Raw genomic sequence first — 21,965 nt, 5'->3', positions numbered from 1 at the left:
TAACAAAATAAATTTTGATAAATATCTTTATTATATTATTTATTATCATTAAAATTATCTTTAAATATAGAATGAAATTGTCCATATAAAGGAACTTTTGGGATGTCACATTTAAGGGTCATATTTTAAATTTTATTTTTTTAAAGTGTATATTTTAATACATACATAGACACTTCATAAAATTATAAAAAAATCCCAACTTTTAATAGGTGTCATCAAGTCAATGGATATGGCACCGCCTCCAATATCAATTCCAAACTACTTTCCCACCATCCGCAATCTGCCACGTGGCATCCGAACCTCAGCTTCTATAACCCTACCTGGGCCTAACCTGGTGTCCTTTCCCCATCAGTCCCCTCATATTATTCTCCCTGCATTGACTTGTAAATAAATAAAAATATAACAAGGATGTTCCGTTAAATTTCAAGGAACCGGCCGCATTTTTTTATTTAACAAAAGCCCCTATGTTTACACTTGTTTTTTCGGTGGTCGCTACTTGGTCAGATCAGGCTAGCAAGACCACGGCCGTTAGATGATGTGAGCCCACTGCTGAGGTACTAATGTCTTCCTAGTGCGTGACATACACCGACCAGTGGGTCCAATGTCACAATCTTTTATTTTCTAAAATTTTACCGATTGATAATAAAGATATAAAATGGGGTTAAGATGGATCGGAGTTTAGGAACACGGGATGAAGAGGGGTCAATTTTTAATCGAGTTTTCGGGAAAAAAACAAGAACTAAGTTACTAGGAAGGTGATAAGTCGGGGTCTGGTTCGATAATTTGGATTTTTATTAGATTTTTTTAAATTGAGTTTTACTGTGGAATATTTGATTTGGGTTCAGATTTTGGGAAACTCGACACTCCCTGTACCCATTTATATTAAGATGTCTTAATTTTATCGAAAAAATTATTATATTTAGAAACACCCGATAAAGATGGGTCGAGTGTTAATCGAGTTTTCGGGAAAAACAGCAAGGACTAGTTACAAGGAAGGTGATCAAGTTGGGGTCTGGTTTGATAATTCGGGTTTTTATTATATTTTTTAAAATTGAGTTTTAGTGTCGAATATTAAATTTAGGTTCAGATTTTGGAAAACCCGACCCTCCTACACCCATTTCTATTAAAACGCCTCAATTTTATTGTAAAAATTATTTTAAACTATTATAATTAGAAACACCATATGAAGATGGGTCGAGTGTTAATTGAGTTTTCAGGAAAAAAACAAGGACGAGTTACGAAGAAGGTTATCAAGTTGGGGTCTGGTTTGATAATTCGGGTTTTTATGATATTTTTTAAAATTGAGTTTTAGTGTCGAATATTAGATTTAGGTTCAGATTTTAGAAAACCTGACCCTCCTGTACCCATTTCTATTAAGATGTCTCAATTTTATCGTAAAAATTATTTTAAACTATTATAATTAGAAACACCGATGAAGATGGGTGAGTGTTAATGGAGTTTTCGAGAATAAAGCAAGGACAAAGTTACGAGGAAGGTGATCAAGTCAGGGTCTGGTTTGATAATTCGGGTTTTTATTAATTTTTTTTGAAATTGAGTTTGAGTGTCGAATATTAAATTTAGCTTCAGATTTTGGAAAACCCGACCCTCCTATATCCATTTATATTAAAACGTCTCAATTTTATCGTAAAAATTATTTTTAACTATTATAATTAGAAACACCGGATGAAGATGGGTCAGAGTGTTAATCGAGTTTTCGGGAAAAAAACAAGGACAAGTTACAAGAAGGGTGATCAAGTCGGGGTCTGGTTTGATAATTCGGGTTTTTATTAAATTTTTTTGAAATTGAGTTTTAGTGTCGAATATTAGATTTAGGTTCAGATTTTGGAAAACCCGACCCTCCTATACCCATTTCTATTAAAACGTCTCAATTTTATCGTAAAAAGTATTTTAAACAATTATAATTAGAAACACCGGATGAAGATGGGTTAGAGTGTTAATCAAGTTTTCGAGAAAAAAACAAGGACAAGTTACGAAAAAGGTGATCAAGTCGGGGTCTGGTTTGATAATTTGGGTTTTTATTATATTTTTTAAAATTGAGTTTTAGTATCGAATATTAGATTTAGGTTTAGATTTTGGAAAACCCGACCCTTCTGTACTGTAAAAATTATTATAAATTATTATATTTTGAAACACCGGATGAAGATGGGTCGAGTGTTAATCGAGTTTTCGGGAAGAAAACAAGGATTGAGTTAGGAGCAAGGTGATCAAGTCAGGGTTAGGTTTGATAATTCTGGTTTTTATTAGTTTTTTTTAAATTGATAGAATTTTGATTAATTTTAAATATTTAAGTTTATGTTTTGTTAAATATGGTAGTGAATAATGTGGATTATAATGAATTATAGGTGGAAATTATCAAGATATTGGACTTATGACTTAATTTTATGTAATGGGTTTAAATGATGACACGTGGAAGTAGACTAGGGTTGACCGGAGGAGTATTTCTTTCTTCCGACAATGGTTCAGCACCAGTGGGTCCGGTTTACGGCGACGAACAGAGATTTAGCCATAAAAACGGATTGAATTTGAATTTTAAATTTTTTGGAAAAAAATTGAAAAGCAAGAAAAAAATGATTGCGGCGGGGGCGTGCGGCGTGTGAAATAACGAGGGGCGTATGAACTGAGGTTTGGAGTTAAGAGGGAGAGAGGACAGAGAACGGCGGTGGAAAATGAGAAAATAAAAAAAAAGGGAAATTATCAGCGATAATAAAGAAAATACTGTGGGAGGAGAAATAAAAAAAGGGGGTTCTAGGGTTTTGGAAAATGGGATGTCGGTGACAGGAATTGGGAATAATTAAGCAGCGGAGGAAGACGACGAAATGAGATCCCATCTCGAAGTTCTGATAAGGAAGAATGAGACGGAGTTGGAGGGGTGTTTTTCAATCGAGCGTCGTGTAGGCGGGAGGATTGATGGGCGGTAGGGGTTAGTTAGATCGAGGAAGGGGAGGAGGCGGAAAGTGAGTTGATTGAAACGAGGTGAGTTTTTTGAGTTTTGGGTTTTTGGTTTTGTTTTGAGTTTGGACCGAAGGGGAAGGGGATTTGGTCTTGGCAGAGGTTTGATCTGTGTATTTGAGAATTGACCCGTTGAGCTCCTGTGCTGCTAATTTTGTCTTGGCAGTGGACTTGATTCTTGTATTTACTTGCTATTATTAGAAGTAGGAGTGTCTTCTTTGAAGATTACACTAACTTTTTAGAAACGGTATCTTGTTCGCAGTTATTCTGCTCTTGTTGCTCTTGCACGTCGCCGGCCTGACGAGTTTAATGTGAAAGTAAATAGAACCCGTTAGAAACTAATTTGAGTCCGAGCGTGATAGTCCTGTTAATAGCATTCGATATTGATAGTTTTTGACTTCGAACTAATTTCGTTGGACTATTAGTTTAAGAGATTCCATACGAATTTTAGCTGGATGATTGGTTTGGAGCTAACAAGAGTTTAGTATTTGTAGGAATAGGACATTCTCTTGGCTTATGGGTTCAATTCTTCATCTGCAGATTGAGATTGTTAGAGAATCTGGCGCGAAACATTTGAATTTCAGCCCTAACGTTTAGCTTTGGTGTCGGCTATCCGGTAGTCTCTTACTTCTTATTCAAGTTGGAGAAGACGTATGCAGTGAGAAGCAACAACTCGTATAACAAGGATCAAACCAGGTTCATAAGTTTCTGGTTTGTGGTACCTATCAAGGGAAGGGACTTTTCGTGGTTGAGCTGGGTATCTGAAGGAAACTCTTGGTAATTGACAAGGGATTATTTTTAATACCCATTTCATACTAGAATGGGTTGTAGCTGTTCGAAACTCACACCATGCTGTTGGGGTTCTCAGTTCAATGCAACTGTCCTTGAGGCACCTGATGTTGGTGAGTAAGATTGATTTGAGGGTTGATATGACTTGATTGATGTTTTGAATGAGTAATTTAGATATTCTTTTTCTTACAGAGAATGAGGAGAAAAATGATCTTGATTTGCCTCCATTCCGTGATTTTGCTTTTGAGCAACTGCGTATTGCAACAGCTGGCTTTGCAGTGGAAAATATAGTGTCTGAACATGGGGAGAAAGCACCGAATGTTGTTTACAAAGGAAAGCTGGAGAACCACAGGCGGATTGCTGTCAAACGCTTTAACAGGGCAGCTTGGCCTGATGCACGACAGTTCCTGGTATGTTTTCCTCACCTTGAGAACTTCATTTTCATTTTGGTGGTGGTTTCTTGTAACTATTTGATTTCATTTGGTTAAATATCAATTTGGATGGGTCGAAAATCTTAACTGGAGAGTGATGGTGCAATAAATGATGTGTTTGACTTGATAGGATGCTACTTTGTGGTGCTTGGACTTAGGAGCAGTCATTTCTTATACATAATGCAAACCTACATTGCTTTTGGAATCTGTAATGCAAAGATACATTTGCCATCTCCTTAACTAATGCTTTGAGATATTTTATCCATGTGGAATATTGTGGGTTTTGTTATAAATGAATATTTTTGGATTTGTATTATTTGTCCAAGCAGAATGTTGCCACATAATCTTGGAACAGAATAGTGTGTTGCTTGGCCTTACTTATCTGAGGTATTTCTTTTAATATTATAGGATGAAGCAAGATCTGTTGGTCAGCTCCGGAACAATAGGTTGGCAAATTTACTTGGTTGTTGTTGTGAAGGTGATGAGAGATTGCTTGTGGCAGAGTATATGCCTAATGATACCCTAGCAAAACACCTTTTCCACTGTAAGTGTGTGGACATGATGTGGTCTTGTAGTTTATATACAAGTACTCTGTTTTGCTCTATTAATTTGGTTGCAGTTTTCATTTACATGCTCCATTTATTTTCTAGTGTTGTTTTTTTGGGTATAGTTTTTATGTTGGCTTTCGTTATGTGATCCGTTACTGTTTGTTCTCAATGTTTTGGTTGGTTTTACTTTCATGCACAGGGGAGGCACAACCTATGAAATGGCCAATGCGTTTACGGGTGGTTCTACATCTTGCTCAAGCTTTAGAATACTGTACCAGCAAAGGACGTGCTCTCTATCATGATCTTAATGCCTATAGGATTTTATTTGATGATGTAAGTGAATTAGCATTCACTAGTTCTGCAACATCCCCTAATATGTAGCTGGGGTTTATGTAGTTCTCTCATTGTGGGTTAGCAATTTGCAGGACTGCAATCCTAGACTTTCTTGTTTTGGTCTAATGAAGAACAGTCGGGATGGGAAAAGCTACAGCACTAATTTGGCATTTACCCCTCCAGAGTATTTGAGAACTGGTGCGTGCTAAATTAACTTTTATTCGAGAACCTCAGCCATGAATTTGGATAGTCTTTGCCCTGTCTCCTATCTGTTTTTATTTCTTTATATTCTTATTATTCCTCATATTGTTGGACACTATATTATACATAATGAGTCCATCATGAAACTTTTTGACCATCAGAGTTCCCAATGAGCCCAAAAATTTATTGATGTCTGAATTGTTTATTCAATAGTATGATGTAGTAATATTGTCATATTTGTTGTGGTGGCAAGAGTTTGCTTATTTGTGTTAGACACCAAGGGTTATAAACGCCAAGGGTTATAGAGTCTTTTCTGTGACTGGGTAAAAGGGGCAATTTTAGTGTAAGTAGGGTAGTAAAGTCATTTTATTGTAATTGGGTTAAGGATGATATTTGTGCCATCTAAAAATAAGGACGAGTTGGAATAGAGAAGTAGCTCCATTTCCGTATTTAAAGAGTTAGTGTTCAATGGCTTTGTCTAATGGGTGCAAAGAAAAGTGAGATAAGGCACATTTGCCTGATGTCTCTGAAAAAAAAAATAATTAACCCATGCAGTTCGAGACCTGCCTATGAGAAGCTTCTCTTGCTCTGCTTCCTGGATTAGCATTGCTCTGTTACCAATTCGTTAGGATCCTTGCTCAAAAGCACTGTTAGAGAGCAAGAAATGAAGGAATTGAGGAAGAAAGAGGCTTGATGTGCTTTGAGAGATTTCTAGAGAGGAACAAAAGTGGCATGGGCCTTTGGCTCAATGGTCACATGTTTTTTAGGGTGGGGGCAGGGGTGTGTGGCTTTCATATGTGAGGTCTTGAGTTCAAGTCTCTCCAGGGAGTCATGGCATTGACATTGAGAGAGAGAGAGAGAGAGAGAGAGAGAGAGAGAGAGAGAGAGAGAGGTTCTATTAACCCTAAGTACTGTAGCATGATTCTATTAGCCCTCATAGAAAAGTTAGTCCTTCTAAGTCATTATAAGAAAAGACTCAATTACCCTTGGCATCTGACAATATGAATTTCCAAATCTGGTTTAATTAAACTATCAATGTAGTTCTTTTTGGTTAAGAAAAATTAGGGTGGTCCCAATTCATGGTTTACGCTGTAAGTAGGCTGTTGTAGGGTAGTTCTGTAAACATATAACTACCTTATGTAAAAAATATTGTCTAGTTCATGAAATCAGGGCCCATACACCTGTTTTAGGTGATGTAAATATTGGCTTGTCCGATGTATAATTATTGTGCTAGCATCCTTGCAAAATTACAGATAGTGAAAAATGTTAAGAAATGAAAGACTAATTTTATTGTATTCGTAGTTCCTGACTTCTGCTGTAGTGGTTTGTCCTGAAGTATTGGAGGTTCTTTTAGCTTCTTACGTACTTAAACGATAATTCGTTTTTAAGGAAAGCAACCACTAAAGCTAATTGGTTGTTTTCTACTGTAATGAGTCTTAACTGGTTTGAAGTCTTAGATCATTATTATATTCCTTCAGCAAGTACACTGTATTTCATTTATTGATTAACATTACACTTTTTTCCAGAAATTATGTTCTTTCATCTGTCCATGAGTTACAAAAACTATGTTGAAGTAGTCACAAATACTTGTTCTTCGTTTTCAGGGAGAGTAACACCAGAAAGTGTGATATACAGTTTTGGAACTCTTTTGCTTGACCTTCTAAGTGGAAAGCATATTCCTCCTAGCCATGTAAGTAATTGATTTACTGATTGCTTCTTAGATGGTGCTGTTCTACGCCTACGCCTTGATAGTGTGTAATTTGCATGTTATCTAGGATGTAAACTTCGTCTGTACATGTTGCCAAAGAAGCTTAGAACATAAGTTTGCATGATTTTTTACGTTCCTGCATATTGTTTCTTTTTATAACTCTGACACTGTAGCTTTGCTTTATTTACAGGCCCTGGACTTGATACGGGACAGGAATTTTCTGATGTTGACAGATTCATGCTTGGAAGGACAATTTTCTAATGATGAGGGAACTGAACTAGTACGGTTAGCTTCTCGGTGTTTGCAGTATGAGCCCCGAGAAAGGCCTAATGCAAAATCATTAGTGACTGCTTTGACTTCCCTTCAGAAGGAAACAGAGGTAAGTTAGTTATACAAATGAAAAACGTACAAGTTTCGTTCCCATACCTGCTATTTCCCTTGACATTGTTGGTATTATCGATGACCCACGTGAAACAGCTGGAAAAGATATTTTATTTTTTTCTCACAGTATGCCTCTTGTGGTAATTTGTAAATTTATATTAGTTCATACATGAGTTTTCTCAAGTTTCTCTTCCTAGCATTTGTTCCTTTGCTCTGTTCTTCAGCAAATTTTAGAATCCAGATTTTCTTGTTGAATTGGCCTATAGTTATGGATTTTAAGTATCCAAAGTTTGTCTTTCTAACACATATTCCTTCGTTGTAATGTGGGCCTTTCTGCTCAGTGGTCACTTGGGGATGTTTCTAGCCTGATGTCTTGGGTTCAAGTCTCACCGAGGGTAAAGGGAGTGTGTGTGTGTGTAATCAGCATTCAGAAAAACAACTCATATTCCTTCATTCAAAGATTTAACACATTTTCGAACCCATAATTATTGTAGAATCAGTATGGCACATAACCTGACTATAGATATGGATTTGGTGGCACTGAAGTTGAAGGTAACTTATCAGGATATTAAAATAATGAAAGTAACATCATGGCATCCATTTACATCCATGAATAAACCTGTGGACTTGGCTGCGACTTGCGCGAATTAACCTTTGGAAACTTTTTAGTGATACTTCAGGTCATGGTTAAACCTCCTGACAATGCATCAGTGAAGCATGATATTGCTATATATGCTGAGGACAGCTGGTAAGATATAGGGGCAAAATCCCAACTAGCTATCATTTGTTTTAGCATCTGGTGCTAACTCTCCTCTAATTAGCAATGCTTACGGGTTGGAGACAAATTGGTAAAACAGAGTCTTCTTTTTTTGTGATCTGATATCCTGATTTGGGGTCATTTTGGTGTAGTCCTCAGTTCCAGCACTTCACAGTGACCTGTGTCATGAAGGAACAATATGGATTTGAGAGGGAAGATTAGCAGAATTGTTTTATAAAAAATATTATTGAATCGGTAAAATTAATACTTGCTTCTATAGGATGGCTTTTATGGACACTAATAAGAGACCTTAGGGGAATGGGTGTTTATATGAATTCAATCTCATGATTTTGGAGACATTACTGAACACCATGTGGATTTCTCATGTTATGCTTCTCTGATCCATTCTTCTAGCCAATGTTAGGCTCTTCTTTGAGCTTATATAGTTGTCTGAGATGCATAGAGTAAAAAATCATAGATTGCCTTCTTGAAGCATTAAAAATGTCTACTAAGGCACCAAAAATCTTGTTGAACTTCCTTCTTGGTGTTCTTGAGAAAGTAATTTGGGTATTAGATCTGCTCTTCTGTCAGCTTGAACATGAGATCATTACACTTTCAGAGAGAATATTAACATATACACCAATGAAGAAATAGTAATGAAATAAAGCAAGTTGGTTTTGTAGAAGTCAATGAAGTTATGCAGAAGCAATTGTAATCTATTAAATGACATATAAGAGTGGTCTAAAGTGCAAGTGGAAGCATGATAGTGGAGCGGTGGAAATATGTCCTGGTTGGAAGTTATTTTGATTCTTTGATGGCTCGCTAGTTGGCATATTTGGGTTATAAGGCTGTTGTGAGTTATCCAACAAAGGATGGATTGGGAAGGAAATGGAGTTTTGATAAAGTTCTGTTTCTCTCTTTGGCCACTTTTTCTTTCGTAATGAATAGTTATGTTTAGCGTTCATCCAAAAGCACCAAAGGTTTTAGGCAAGGGGAAGCTCTATCAGCCAGTTTTGAATCTCTTGATGAGAAACTGTTGTCTTTTTGGAGTGTCCTATTATCGGTACTTCCTATTGTCTTATGGTAAACCTAACCTACAGTTTTTGAATTGTAAATTCTCAAAATCCTCTCTTGCAGGTTCCTTCATATGTCTTGATGGGTATACCTCATGGAGATGCGTCATCACTACAGCAACTACAACTATCGCCTCTTGGTGAAGCTTGTTCAAGAATGGATTTGACTGCTATTCATGAGATTCTGGAAAAGACGGGCTATAAGGATGATGAAGGAACAACAAATGAGGTATTTATGAGCTGCATTTGTTCTTAAAACTAAAGGATGTGAATTATGATTGGATGTCAAATTTTGTGATTTTTTTTGTGTGTGTGTGTGTGATAGAGATCAATTTCCTTTTTATTTGTTTCTTGACCCATTGTTTCTTTTCTATGCAGCTGTCATTTCAGATGTGGACTGACCAAATGCAGGAGACATTGAACTCAAAGAAGAAGGGTGATTCTGCATTTCGTCACAAGGATTTCAGAGCTGCGATTGATTGCTACAGTCAGGTTAGATATCTTTTTTGGGGGATTATAGGAATTCTTACTTCAGCTTCTCTAGCTTATTTGGTTAAAAAAATTAAAAGAAAGGAAGTTCCTTTGGTGAGTTCTGATTTAATCTTAATGCATTTAAAATAAATCAGGGAACTGTTCCTTTCAATTATTTTTATACCCCTCCATTCAAAAAAGAAGAAAAAAAAGGAAGTAATTCATCTGCATTTGTTGATTACTGTAAGAGATGTTTGGGTATGAGAAATGAGAACAGAGAACTTTGTTGAAATAGGGTAAGAGATGTTTGGGTTTATTATGAGGTAGGGATAGTGTTCAGAGAGAGTACATGTTGTCATGACAGTTGTTCAGCCCACTCTGTGGGCATGAAGAAAGGAAAGAACGAATCTTAGGAATGGGTGGACCTGGGCAGGGGTTGAGTTGTGATTTTAAGCAAGATCAGGCTTTGGAGGGGAAAAAAAATCTACCATGAAATTGAGCTGGGGTTTTTCAAAGACCTCCATGTTCCCTTCTTTGGGAAACCTAAGAGGGCATGCCTGTAGAAATAAAATTTTATTTGCAAGATAGGATTTTGCATGAAATTGAGTTCTTAAAGCAGCAACCATTCTAAATGTACAGAGTATTGTGTATTCTACAAGAGCTGGTCTATGTTGGATGAAAGGGGGATTACAAATTTATCAGAATTTCTTCTTGTACGCTTTGCAGTTTATAGATGTTGGAACTATGGTTTCTCCAACTGTCTTTGCACGACGTTGTCTGTGCTATCTGATGAGTGAGATGCCCCAGCAAGCCCTAAACGAAGCAGTGCAAGCCCAAGTTGTATCGCCTGCATGGCCAACTGCATCTTACCTCCAGGCAGCAGCATATCTTACCCTTGGAATGGAAAATGAAGCTCGTGAAGCACTTAAAGATGGTTCTTCTTTGGAGTCTAGAAAAACCATCGCCCAGAGTTTCTAAAAAAAAAAAAAAGTGAATATAGAATGAGGACAGATTTGTAAAAAATAGGAGAAAACTTCTGAACAAATTTCTGCTACCAATATGTGATGGCATGTTCTTCCCAGCATCAGATAGATCCTTGTTGAGAAATTGGTAGATGTGTCAGATGTCAAGGTTTTTGAGGGATTGTATGTACTATTCCAAAACAAAAAGAGAAAACCATGGGGAGTTTTTATTCTTTAACCCAGAAGTGAAGGATGTGTAAGTTTTCCTTTGGTGGGTTCACTGAAAATGTTGGATCATTGTTGCCCTTGGTGGAAAAAAAGGGGTATGAGAAAAAGGAAAGAAAAAGAAAAAGACATGTAATTTGTGTACAGCAACTGGTTTGGTGATCTCCAATGCTGTTTGTTTTCTCTGTATCTTCACCTTGTTTTGCTCTGAAACTTTTGTATTGATGACTTTTAGCTGGAGAGATTATTTCTGCTTGGTTGCTTGAAGATTTTTAATGTGGGATGCTGAGGCGCTTGATTTAAAATCCAAAGTTGAACAGGGTGTGATTGAGGGTTGTCAATTCTACCTGTTCATTCCATACATGTAAGTAAATATTATTCATTATTTCATGTTAAAAAATAATTTTTTATTGGTATATTTTTTTAAAAAACTTGAGTGCAATATAGTTAGTGGATAAGAAAGAGATAATTAGGAAATGGTATTTACATATTTTTCAAGTGGATACTCTCTCTCTCTCTCTCTCTCTCTCTCTCTCTCTCTCTCTCTCTCTCTCTCTCTCTCTCTCTCTCTCTCTCTATATATATATATATATATATATATATATAGGGTTGATCCAATACGAAAAATCGTTTGGTGCGAAACATACGAAATGCTATCTCAGCCATCCAATCATAATCAACGACTATCTCAGTTGTTCGATCAACGATTATTTCAGCCATGTGATCAACGGGGTTAGCTCAGTCGTCCAATCATAATCAAACGATTGATATAGCTGTTTCGCGTGTTTTGAACCAAATAGTTTTTTGTATTGGATCAGCCATGTGTATATATAAAGAAAAAAATTCTAGAACTTTTAAAACTCAATCAAATGAGGACAAGATTTTCCTTTGATTTTTTACTTTATTAGAGTTGTTTGTTCAAAGCAAAACCAACTTTCTCTCAAAACCTTTTATTTTCTTTTTTGTCTATTTTAATGTAGCCAAAAGAAATCCTAGAGCAATTATCACCTTACTTTCCCTTATATGGAGAGAGCCTCACAACATACTTTATAGATCATTGAGATCAATAACAAAAGGTGGTAATGCCAAAGCTAAAGCTCCACTAATAAGCATATATTATATAAATCAAGCCCTAAGTGGCTACTATCATGAGATCTCAAAGCCTCCATATAATTTTTCTACTCTATTCTTCACTTTTTGCCTTGCTCCTCTTTAGGGTAATCAGACTTGGTAATCAGGTTTTGACTAGGTTGCAAGAGAGAATAGAGGACCTTCCCTTTCACAAACTGAACAAGAGTTAATTGTCAATCTTCATAGTATCATCAACCATGTTGAATTCAAGTTGATAATTTTAAAAAATTATTATATAAAAATAAAAAATTTAAACTTTTTATCCGTGTTATACAACTCAAAATAAATTCATCTACGAAAGTAGATTTAATTGAACCCGATCCCATATCCAAATTAAAGAAGGTAAATACCAAGGATTAGTTAAAAATCCAACTACTTGGTTGAATTGGCCGGTTTTACTAGTGAACCAACTAGTTTGAATGAATTGGCCAATCTCAATTAGTCAAGATATTGTAGGCATGGTGGAATTTCCTCCACTCGAAAGAAAAACAAGGGGAAGGGCTGGTCCCCTCTTCTCTCAGTTGGCATTTAGGCTAGAGAAACTTCTACACAATGGAGATGAGAGCATCGATCTTCTTCTGGTAAAACAATGAGAGAGAAGGGGTAGGACTCTGCCCTTTTCTTGCAAATCTTGTTACATGTCTCTTCCCTGGTTTATTTTTAGTCGAGTTTTACATTGTTACTTTTTATGATTTTAAAATATTTATTTTTTAATTAAATTTTATTAAATATAAAAAAAGAAAATAGAAATATTTTCCCTTTTAAAAGCAATCACTCCCTCCCTTATAAACTCACATGCATGCATGTCTCTTATAAGGCCAAGATGTGAGCTTCACGTGGGATTCCATTAAATTGAATTTCCTCACATGCTTCTATCTTCATTCCTTTAATAACTTCACTAATAAATGGATTAAATTACTCTAATTTTTGTTGCTACTTGCTAAAGTTGGGTGACCATTCGGACCGGGTCGGTTGACTACCCAACACGTGAACCGGATCAAGCACGGCTGACATGCCTGTGGTCGCAGTGGCACGTGGGATCTACGGAGCTGGGCCTGCTCGACGGCTACAGCTTTTTAGGCCTCATGTCAGCACACAGCCGCGCCATCGTCTCCCACCCAGGTGCTTACAGGTCTCTTTCTTGCCGTTCTCTGTTCTTCTCCTTGGTAATCGAAATCTCTCATTCCGAGGAGATCCGTAGATTTTTCATCTGCTCCACTCGTCCAGCAGGAAGTAATTTCAGTTTCTTCCGTAAACGACGATGTTGTTCTTTTCATTTTTAAACATATATTTTCTTTGTGTTGCTTGTTTCCTTTGAATTCTCTATTGTTGGATTTCGCTGTGTTTGGAGCTCTTAGTTTTTGGCGTCGTTTAGTATACACAGTCAGGTTGTTATCTGGATCTTTGGCTGCAGCTCGATGTTTTCTGTTACTGTGTAGTGAGATGGAGTTGATTTCTAAGTCCAGTTGGAACTTTGTTGCTTTACTTGCGTTATAAGGTTTGCCGGAAGAGGAAAATTGAGAAATAAATCGTGGATAAGGAACGTATTACTATGATGACTTTGTTGATTTTTTAGTTACGAGCTTTGTTTTTTCGGACCTCTGTGGTGATTTTAGTTGAAGATCATCGTTCCTTCAATGCTGCGACATGAAATGGCTATGTGAAGGGACGGAAGTTTCTTTTGCTTTTATTGTTGGTTTCAGCGATTTTTTTTTTTTTTTTTAGTGTTAGTTTGTTTTCTGAGTTGCTTTTGAACGGAGGGGAGTTTGTTGTGAGTAGATTTAAGTTAGAAATCGTGTTCATATTTGCTTATGATTTTCGTTGGAGAGTTTGTGTCGTACTTAGGTGTATTTGCGGTTTCTTTACCATTGAGCTTCATTTCATTTATCTTCTAGCTGGTGGTCATTTCATTTATGGTATATCAGGCGGTTTCTGTTTGTTGTTTTCGCAATATGACAATTGCATGATCTGATATATCTACTTTCAGGATATGGCATATTTGTCCGAATTGGTTCTACTGTAGTTTATTTGATTTCCTGTATCCGTGAGATTAACTAAACATTCTTTGCTGAGTTTTTTTTTTTTAAAATATTTTTTAAAGGAAAAATTAGGAAACACTAGCATCTATATATGATTTAGGACTTGGTCTTCAAGATTTAACAGATCATGAACTTGGAATACGAAAATTTCGTGTACATATTCCTACTGAACCTAGGGCTATGGCTGAAGCTAGGACTGTTCAAATGGGAAGTACTGCTAGGTTTGATAAAAGAAATACGAATAGGTCTTGAAACAGGGGATCTAATGAATTTGGTTAGTGCTAATGAAAGATGCTTACAGATTCGGTGGAAATGGAATTTTTTGAAACCATATAGGGAATTTTAGGAATTGATGGACTGTCTGAAAGATTCAGACCCTGAACGAAAATATGAAATAGGATATCTACAGGAAACTTCTCATGCTAATCTAAAAGGTGTTACACGCCGTGGTCTAGAGTTTGATGCAGTTACACCAACCTCAAGAGTCTCACTTGAAGAAAAGAAAAATGATCTCATGTTCAATAAGTTACTTCAATTAGCTAAAAATCTCTTAAAGATAGCTTTGCTTTGATACCTTAATTATTAGATAATTGGTATTAGTAAAATAACCTTTATTTGGAACTATGTGGCCAATGAATGCCCCTTGTTTGTTTGTTTCCAAAATGAATTATAAAGTAGAGAGGACAAAGTTACTTGTGATTCTAGACTCTACTTATAAAATGATAAATTAAATCTCAGATCTATGATCTCGAGCCTCTTTGGTCCTTCAGTTTCACCAGGGTACCATTTAGAAAGTTGCATATAAGAACCCTGCTATACTTTTTTTTTTTTTTGTTTGGAGGATAGCTTTGCTAATTTTTTTGTGTTCTGTTTTATCTCAATTGTTTTGGACTAATTATTGTCGTTGTTGTCAATGCCTCTCATAGAGTTACACAATGGCACTCATTTCTCAGAATGCACCTTCGTATTGCATGTATTCAGAGATGCCACAATTCAAGTATGGACAAAATGCCACTTTAACAATGTCAAGTACTATGGAATGTAATGCTCTTTTAAGGAATATGCCATCCAGCAGAGAAAGCACTATTGTTCTGTCATCCTCAAGGTGCAAAAGAGTGCAGCGTATGGTTGTTGCTGCCAGTCCTCCTACAGAAGATGCTGTGGTTGCAACGGATCCTTTGACAAAGGAGGATCTCGTAGCATACCTGGCATCTGGGTGCAAGCCCAAAGAGAAGTGGAGGTAGACATATGCTTTATTTAATGGACATTTTAGCTATAAGATATCTCTTGTCTGAATCCATTTGTAAGCACTTTTGTTGACAGTAGGGTGAGACATGACTTTTCCAGTCATTCTTGTTATCATAATCTATTGCATAGCGCTGTGGAGGACTCTTTGCCTTATTATTTACTGCAAAAATTAAAGATAACCATAAAATTCTCTGATTGCATGATAGTGTATTTAGTTGCTATGATATCTCTAGTCTTTTCATCCACAGGGTTGTCCTGGAACACTCTTAATTTCCCTCTGTGGTTGTTTATTTTTGGCTGAGTGTTGCTGTTTATGGTCCCCAGCATCTGTGGTAGTTTGGGTCTTCTGTTTCTCTTTTGTTGCCTTTGGAACTTGATTTATTTAATTCTGTTTTGACAGGATAGGTACTGAACACGAAAAATTCGGGTTTGAACTTGAAACTCTGCGTCCTGTTAGATATGAACAAATTGCTGAATTGCTTAATGGTCTTGCTGAAAGATTTGATTGGGATAGAATAATGGAAGGGGAACATATTATTGGGCTCAAGCAGGTGAGACATGTCTTCTTGTTGATATTATTGTTTTCAAAATATGATTTGTTTACTAAGACCTGAGCTTGATTACTCGAAAACTTAGTAAGAAATATATCTTTTCAGAAGTTTCCAGATATTTTGGGCTTAAAATACTGGCTGTGTCCTACCGATGACAGAATTAGATAAGCTTTTCAGGCCTACTTGTTATCATGAATACATTAATCCCCACCAGCAAAGCTAATTTATTATATGCATGTTAAACTCAATGGGCTTGTATGTTTTTCTGATGCAATACGGCTGTTTTTTTACGAACAATTAAGTGGCAAATCACCTCAATTTGCATTTTTGCGGAAATAAAATGGGCATGCAGGGTTAGAATTTGAATCACTTTGATTGCTGTCGTGCTGCACCTTCTATGTTTTTTACCCAAAAATTTTAAATATGTTCTATTATCTCGTTATTGTATTCTTCCTCAAGTTGAAGCGCCTTAGAGTGGATTCCTGCATCCTTTATGTAGCATTTTCAGCTGATATTTATAATGATCAAGCAGGGGAAGCAGAGCATTTCATTGGAACCTGGAGGCCAGTTTGAGCTAAGTGGTGCACCACTAGAAACTGTACACCAAACTTGTGCTGAAGTTAATTCACATCTTTACCAGGTCATTCCCTGATCTTGATTTAAATATGTCAATGTGACGCTTCAACTTATGTGCTTAGCTTTGTCGACTCATTGGTTTTATATTATGACTTCCGAACACTAAAGTGGGTGGTAGTAAACTGAAAGTTTATGTTTGTGGAACAGGTTAAAGCAGTAGCAGAAGATATTGGGATTGGTTTCTTAGGAATTGGTTTTCAGCCAAAGTGGGAACTGAAAGATATATCAATAATGCCCAAGGTACTTGTGAGCTCTCTGTGCAGCGTTGAGTTATTCATGCTTACTCTCTAGCTTTTATGAAAGTTTATGTACATGAGCTTACTGTAGAAATTCTTCATTGACATTTTTTCATGTTGCTCTTTTTGTTGATTCCCTGGTATTATGGCACAGGGAAGATATGATATTATGCGAAGATACATGCCAAAAGTTGGTTCTTTAGGACTTGATATGATGTTCCGGACTTGCACTGTTCAGGTTAGTTGTTGAGATGGATTTGAAAATTTGACCACATGTCAACCAGAAAACAACTGTAAAAGCTTTTTCACTTGTGATAGGTTAATCTTGACTTCAGTTCTGAAGCAGATATGATCAGGAAATTCCGAGCTGGCCTTGCTCTGCAGCCTGTAAGAAGCTTTTCTGCAAGCAAACTTGATCTGGTGTCTTTACTTCTTTTGTTTTCTCACCATTTAGGATATGAAACAGATAGCAACTGCTTTGTTTGCAAATTCACCTTTCAAAGAAGGAAAACCAAATGGCTACCTCAGCATGAGAAGGTTTTTCTTCTTATTTTATTACTTTCAGTGTTGATGAGTTGCTCTTGATTTATGTTATTGATTCATTCACTTGTCATTATTTTTCTTTTGAGACTACAGCCACATCTGGACAGACACTGATAACAATCGCGCTGGGATGCTTCCTTTTGTCTTTGATGACTCATTTGGGTGTGCTCTCTCCCTCGCCTACACACCTAGCAGCTGTTAAAAATCACTTTCTGCCTTTGGCTAATTGAGGCTGTCCTTTTCTCCTGTAATGCAGATTTGAACAGTATGTGGACTATGCCCTGGACGTTCCGATGTATTTTGTTTATCGAAATAAGAAGTATATGGACTGTTCGGGCATGTCCTTCAGGGTTGTTATCTTTTCCCAAGTGCTCTTTTTACTTCATGCTGTCTTCCTGTTTGAGCATCTTCTTTTCAATCTCAGTCCAATTAACGTTGTTCTTTCACCTACATTTCGTATACTTTGACTTCATAGCATATAGAACTAAATTATTGGTTATAATAGTGATAAAAAAGACGTGTCTTTGCAGGATTTTATGGATGGGAAGCTTCCCAAAATTCCTGGGGAATTACCAACACTAAATGATTGGGAGAATCATCTCACAACTATTTTTCCTGAGGTTATATCATTCATTTTAACTGTCTATTCTGTATTTATTTTTCAATTGTGACAAATGCAATTATAAACGGTCGTTTTGCCTCATAGGTTCGACTAAAGAGGTACTTGGAAATGAGGGGTGCAGATGGAGGACCATGGAGAAGAATATGTGCTCTACCTGCTTTTTGGGTAAGTCAAGTTCTGATGTAGTTCTATTATGAATCCCAGCTCTTACCATATGCAACATATTTGAAGTGATGAATTTCTTTCACATAATTACTCTACCTGGTTTAATTCTTTTTTGCAGGTGGGTTTGTTATACGATGAGGTTTCCTTGCAAAATGTTATAGATTTAACAAGTGATTGGACTACAAAAGAAAGGCAGATGTTGAGGAATAAGGTTGCAAATATTCTGCTTAAACCTGTTCACATGATTTACTTTTGCTTATTAATTGTGGTTATTAACATGTGTTTTGATTCATAAACAATAATTTCACAAGAAAAAAGGGACTTCTGAAATAGGGTTAACTGAAATCAAGATAATCAACGAATGTGTTATCCATGAAAGCCTATGTATGCCTGGTTGTGTCTTACACTTGACTTTGCTGACCATAGAAATCATCTGGAAGTACTTTTCCTGCTGGTTAAAAAAGTTCTACTGGCTAACTACCTTCTGGTTACAGTATTCTGAAATCATCATAAAGTGGCACGTGCCAGAGGATAATGATATCCTAGTTGGCCATTCTTCTTGGAGAATAAAACATGTGCTTGCATATTACCTCAGAATCTGATTTGGTGAATATCAAATTAGAGTGGAATATGAAAAGAGATTGAGATTCTGGGAATAAAAAAACCCTCTAAAGAAAGGTTGGCACATGATATTCCTATATTATAAAATCCATACTAGACCGGTACAGTTGAATGGAATTCAATTGGACCCAGTCCCTCTCCAGCTCAGTATTGAAAGTGACCCAGAAATGGATCAAAACTCGGTTGGCCGGTTCAACTGGTGAGCCCTGACCCAGTCAGCCGGGTTGTTTGTTGCACGGGGAATTTCGAGCAAGATGTTTCACTCCCGCAAACGAGAAAATGGGCTGCCCCCTCTTATCCCCTTCCTCCTCTAATTGTTAAAGTGAGGAGTGGGAAAGGGGGGGGGGGGGGGGGGGGGGGGGGGGTGGAAGACAGATGGGGCAAGAGGGTTGCTGTCCCTCTCAACACTATGGGGGAGGGATTCCCCCTGCCCCCCTTGACTGGTAGATTGGGGGAGAAGTTTTGACCCAGTCGGCCTTTATTTTTAATGTTATGATGTTCTCCAGTTTAATCCTTAACTCTGGGTCCAACTGAACCCAATCACCTCTCTGGGTTGGTTTTTATAACATTACAAGATACCGGTAAAGTATGTTATTTGTGACCATACATTTATGTCATGGAACCGCTATAAATCACCATGAAACAGAACTTGATTGGAACTGTTTTTTGACAGGTAACATTGACAGGTCTGAAAACCCCGTTTAGAGATGGATTGCTAAGACATGTAGCTGAAGAGGTTTTGAGGTTTGCTCAGGTAATTTGAAAACCGTCATGCTACCCGAGGATTTGTTCCTCTCTCTTATCTCTCCCTCCATCACCTTGTATAAAAATGACACATTGCAGGAAGGATTGGAAAGAAGAGGCTACAAGGAAACTGGATTTCTGAAAGAAGTAGCTGAGGTAGTAAGAACAGGTAAATGTTGCCAAAGACTGCTGAAAATTCTTCTTCGATGGTGCAGCTTCTTCTCACCTTGTTATTGCTTCAATAAAAAAACTAGTTTTATCAAACATAGCCTGGCAGCACAGTTCTTTACTGGGCATCTCTAACCACGCAATCTGTCTTGTGGCAGGCGAGACTCCTGCGGAAAGGCTTCTGGACTTGTACCATGAAAAATGGGGTGGAAGTGTTGATCCTGTTTTCGAGGAGCTGCTATATTGAGATTAAATGTAACGGCGCTGTTCTGTTTTTGAATCCGAACTAATGTGGATCCACCTGTTCCAAGAATACGCTCAAGGGCCTATTAATGTACTGGGTAAGTGAAAGTAAATTCACTTTCACCTGGGAAAATGACCCAATAGTGTTAGTGTGCTGTGTAAGTAGGGTGTGAAAGTTAGGCAGGTAAGTCAGTTTTACTCGTTCAACTGAGAAAATGAGTGAAAGTGAATTCACTCCATGAGATACGTAAATTCACTTTCACTCGCACTCAATAGTTCATTTCACTCTACGCTCGGTTTACCTCTGTTTTTTAGCTCTTGCTCTCTTCTTTCCTCTTACCTGCGTTCATCTTCTATCAATTTGCTCATTGTCCATCTGTTCGCCATCGGTTGCCTCTCATCTTAGAGCTAACCCGTTCTCATCTTAGAGAGAAGGGAAGTCGAGGGATGAGGATGTAGAGTATTTTTTATAATTTTATTTTATTATACTTTATTAAATATTTTCTTAATTTTAATTATTTATTAATTTATCACAAGTTAAGTTAAATAAAAATTATAAGAGTTAAATTTATTAGAATATTTTATTTAAAAAATTAAGTTAATTAATAATTGATAGTTGCATTATACCAATGCTTCAATCTTGCTTGATATTACTTAAATGTCTAGACACGTTGTTTGCAACTTATAAAAGAATCATTCACTTGTTATTAAATCTCAAATATTTTGAAATATGAGGCACATCTGAATATTGAGGGATGATTAAATATGAAAAGTCATTTAGTGTAAAATATGCAAAACGTTATCTCAGCTATATGACTATGATCAACGACTATCTCAGTCATCCGATCAATGGTTATGTCAACCTTCCCATCATGATCGAACGGCTGAAATAGTCGTTTCGCATGTTTTTCACAAAATGGTTTTTTTTATTGGATCAGTTGTCTTCGTATATACCAAAGATATCACACAAGGGACAAATAAGTATGAATAGATTAATAATTTGGTAAGTTATTGTAACATTTTTCATTGCATGTTATACTTAATCCAAATGTTCTAATTTATAATCGAATCAGACCAACCAATCAGATCATCTATTTTATGCGTAAATAAGAATCGAAAATGAGTCTAATCTAATTTTAATGTATTAATCTAAAGATAAGTTCGATATTCCGGTAAGGTTGAAGAAGAGAGAATGGAGTGATTGGAAGAACAACATTAAGAGGATGATAGTTAATTAAAAAATCAGAAAGAATGCTCCATTAAACAACCCTTAAAGGAAAGGTTAGATTCAAACTACCAGTGGGAGTTCATTTTTTGCTTTTATCTGTATATCATGATCCTTCATTCTTCTTCTTCTCATTCTTGGCTCAGGTTTTCTTGAGGTGGGCAAAACCCTAACAGTTGTACAGTGATTTTCAAATGGATGGCCAGCTTCACTCAGAGAACCAAACTGACGAATGGGTTGGAACATTAAGAAATTCCACCTCTTTCTTGTCTCTTTATCTGATAATAGTTGTTGAAACAAGACTTAAGGACATTGAAGTGACTGCAAATCCCTCAAAAAGTGAGCCTTTTCTTTCCAAAATCCTACTGCTCTACTCTTTTCACTTATCAGTAAATCATGTTCCTTCATTCTTCTTCTTCTTCTTCTTCTTCTTCTCGTTCTTGGCTCAGGTTTTCTTGAGGTGAGCAAAACCCTAACATCTGTACAGTGATTTTCAAATGGATGGCCAGCTTCACTCAGAGAACCAAACTGACAAATGGGTTGGAACATTAAGAAATTCCACCTCTTTCTTGTCTCTTTATCTGATAAATAGTTGTTGAAACAAGATTGACTGAATGATGTAAGGACATTGAAGTGACTGCAAATCCCTCAAAAGTGAGCCTTTTCTTTCCAAAATCCTACTGCTCTAGTCTCTTCACTTTTCTTTTCAAAGTGGAGGTGATTGAGGGCGGTTGTTAGGGAGGGGACACCTCCAATAATTCCCCAATATTTAAATTGAGACAGCTTATCATCTTAATTACACTCTATCTTCTGTTGACTCTTTGAAAGGCATTTCCCAACTGCATCATTGCTGCTGCTTTATCCATGACATCACTTACCTATAATGGGTCTTCCAAGATCAAATTGTTTTTGGAACTAGTCGATGGTCATCAGTCCAAATCTGC

At 36.7% G+C, this 21,965-nt stretch overlaps 2 protein-coding genes across 2 annotated transcripts; both read left to right on the top strand.

Annotated features, from left to right (window-relative positions):
- Positions 1–2,663: 2,663 nt before the first annotated feature.
- LOC137938601 (probable serine/threonine-protein kinase BSK3) lies at positions 2,664–11,263 on the top strand. Its single transcript, XM_068783561.1, has 11 exons — positions 2,664–2,994; positions 3,511–3,872; positions 3,952–4,169; positions 4,599–4,734; positions 4,938–5,071; positions 5,164–5,269; positions 6,877–6,962; positions 7,171–7,359; positions 9,256–9,420; positions 9,570–9,683; positions 10,389–11,263. The coding sequence occupies exons 2-11, from the start codon at positions 3,791–3,793 to the stop codon at positions 10,638–10,640; spliced, it is 1,482 nt and encodes a 493-aa protein (XP_068639662.1). The 5' UTR covers positions 2,664–2,994; positions 3,511–3,790; the 3' UTR covers positions 10,641–11,263.
- Positions 11,264–13,110: 1,847 nt separating this feature from the next.
- On the top strand, positions 13,111–20,122 carry LOC137938612 (glutamate--cysteine ligase, chloroplastic-like). Its single transcript, XM_068783572.1, has 16 exons — positions 13,111–13,213; positions 14,946–15,259; positions 15,668–15,818; positions 16,351–16,458; positions 16,602–16,694; positions 16,845–16,928; positions 17,009–17,077; positions 17,157–17,227; positions 17,327–17,395; positions 17,490–17,583; positions 17,764–17,853; positions 17,940–18,020; positions 18,139–18,231; positions 19,315–19,395; positions 19,485–19,554; positions 19,712–20,122. Exons 2-16 carry the CDS (start codon positions 14,955–14,957, stop codon positions 19,798–19,800), a joined length of 1,548 nt encoding a protein of 515 aa, XP_068639673.1. The 5' UTR covers positions 13,111–13,213; positions 14,946–14,954; the 3' UTR covers positions 19,801–20,122.
- Positions 20,123–21,965: the final 1,843 nt, after the last annotated feature.

This window comes from Aristolochia californica, unplaced genomic scaffold (assembly GCF_029961685.1).
Source record: "Aristolochia californica isolate CCGP_79_NKW_82.1479 unplaced genomic scaffold, dmAriCali1.0.hap1 SCAF_8, whole genome shotgun sequence".
NCBI lineage: Eukaryota > Viridiplantae > Streptophyta > Magnoliopsida > Piperales > Aristolochiaceae > Aristolochia > Aristolochia californica.
The sequence above is the reverse complement of the archived record's forward strand: the minus strand, read 5'-3'. Positions and strand labels throughout refer to the sequence as shown.

Bases quoted from the DNA above. Each gene is read 5' to 3' on its own strand.
- LOC137938601 (XM_068783561.1), top strand. From the start codon at position 3,791: ATGGGTTGTAGCTGTTCGAAACTCACACCATGCTGTTGGGGTTCTCAG. The intron at 4,170-4,598 runs GTATGTTTTCCT...TTAATATTATAG, and splicing joins CTGATGCACGACAGTTCCTG to GATGAAGCAAGATCTGTTGG. The intron at 5,270-6,876 runs GTGCGTGCTAAA...CTTCGTTTTCAG, and splicing joins TCCAGAGTATTTGAGAACTG to GGAGAGTAACACCAGAAAGT.
- LOC137938612 (XM_068783572.1), top strand. From the start codon at position 14,955: ATGGCACTCATTTCTCAGAATGCACCTTCGTATTGCATGTATTCAGAG. The intron at 17,396-17,489 runs GTGTGCTCTCTC...CCTGTAATGCAG, and splicing joins GTCTTTGATGACTCATTTGG to ATTTGAACAGTATGTGGACT. The intron at 19,555-19,711 runs GTAAATGTTGCC...GTCTTGTGGCAG, and splicing joins AGCTGAGGTAGTAAGAACAG to GCGAGACTCCTGCGGAAAGG.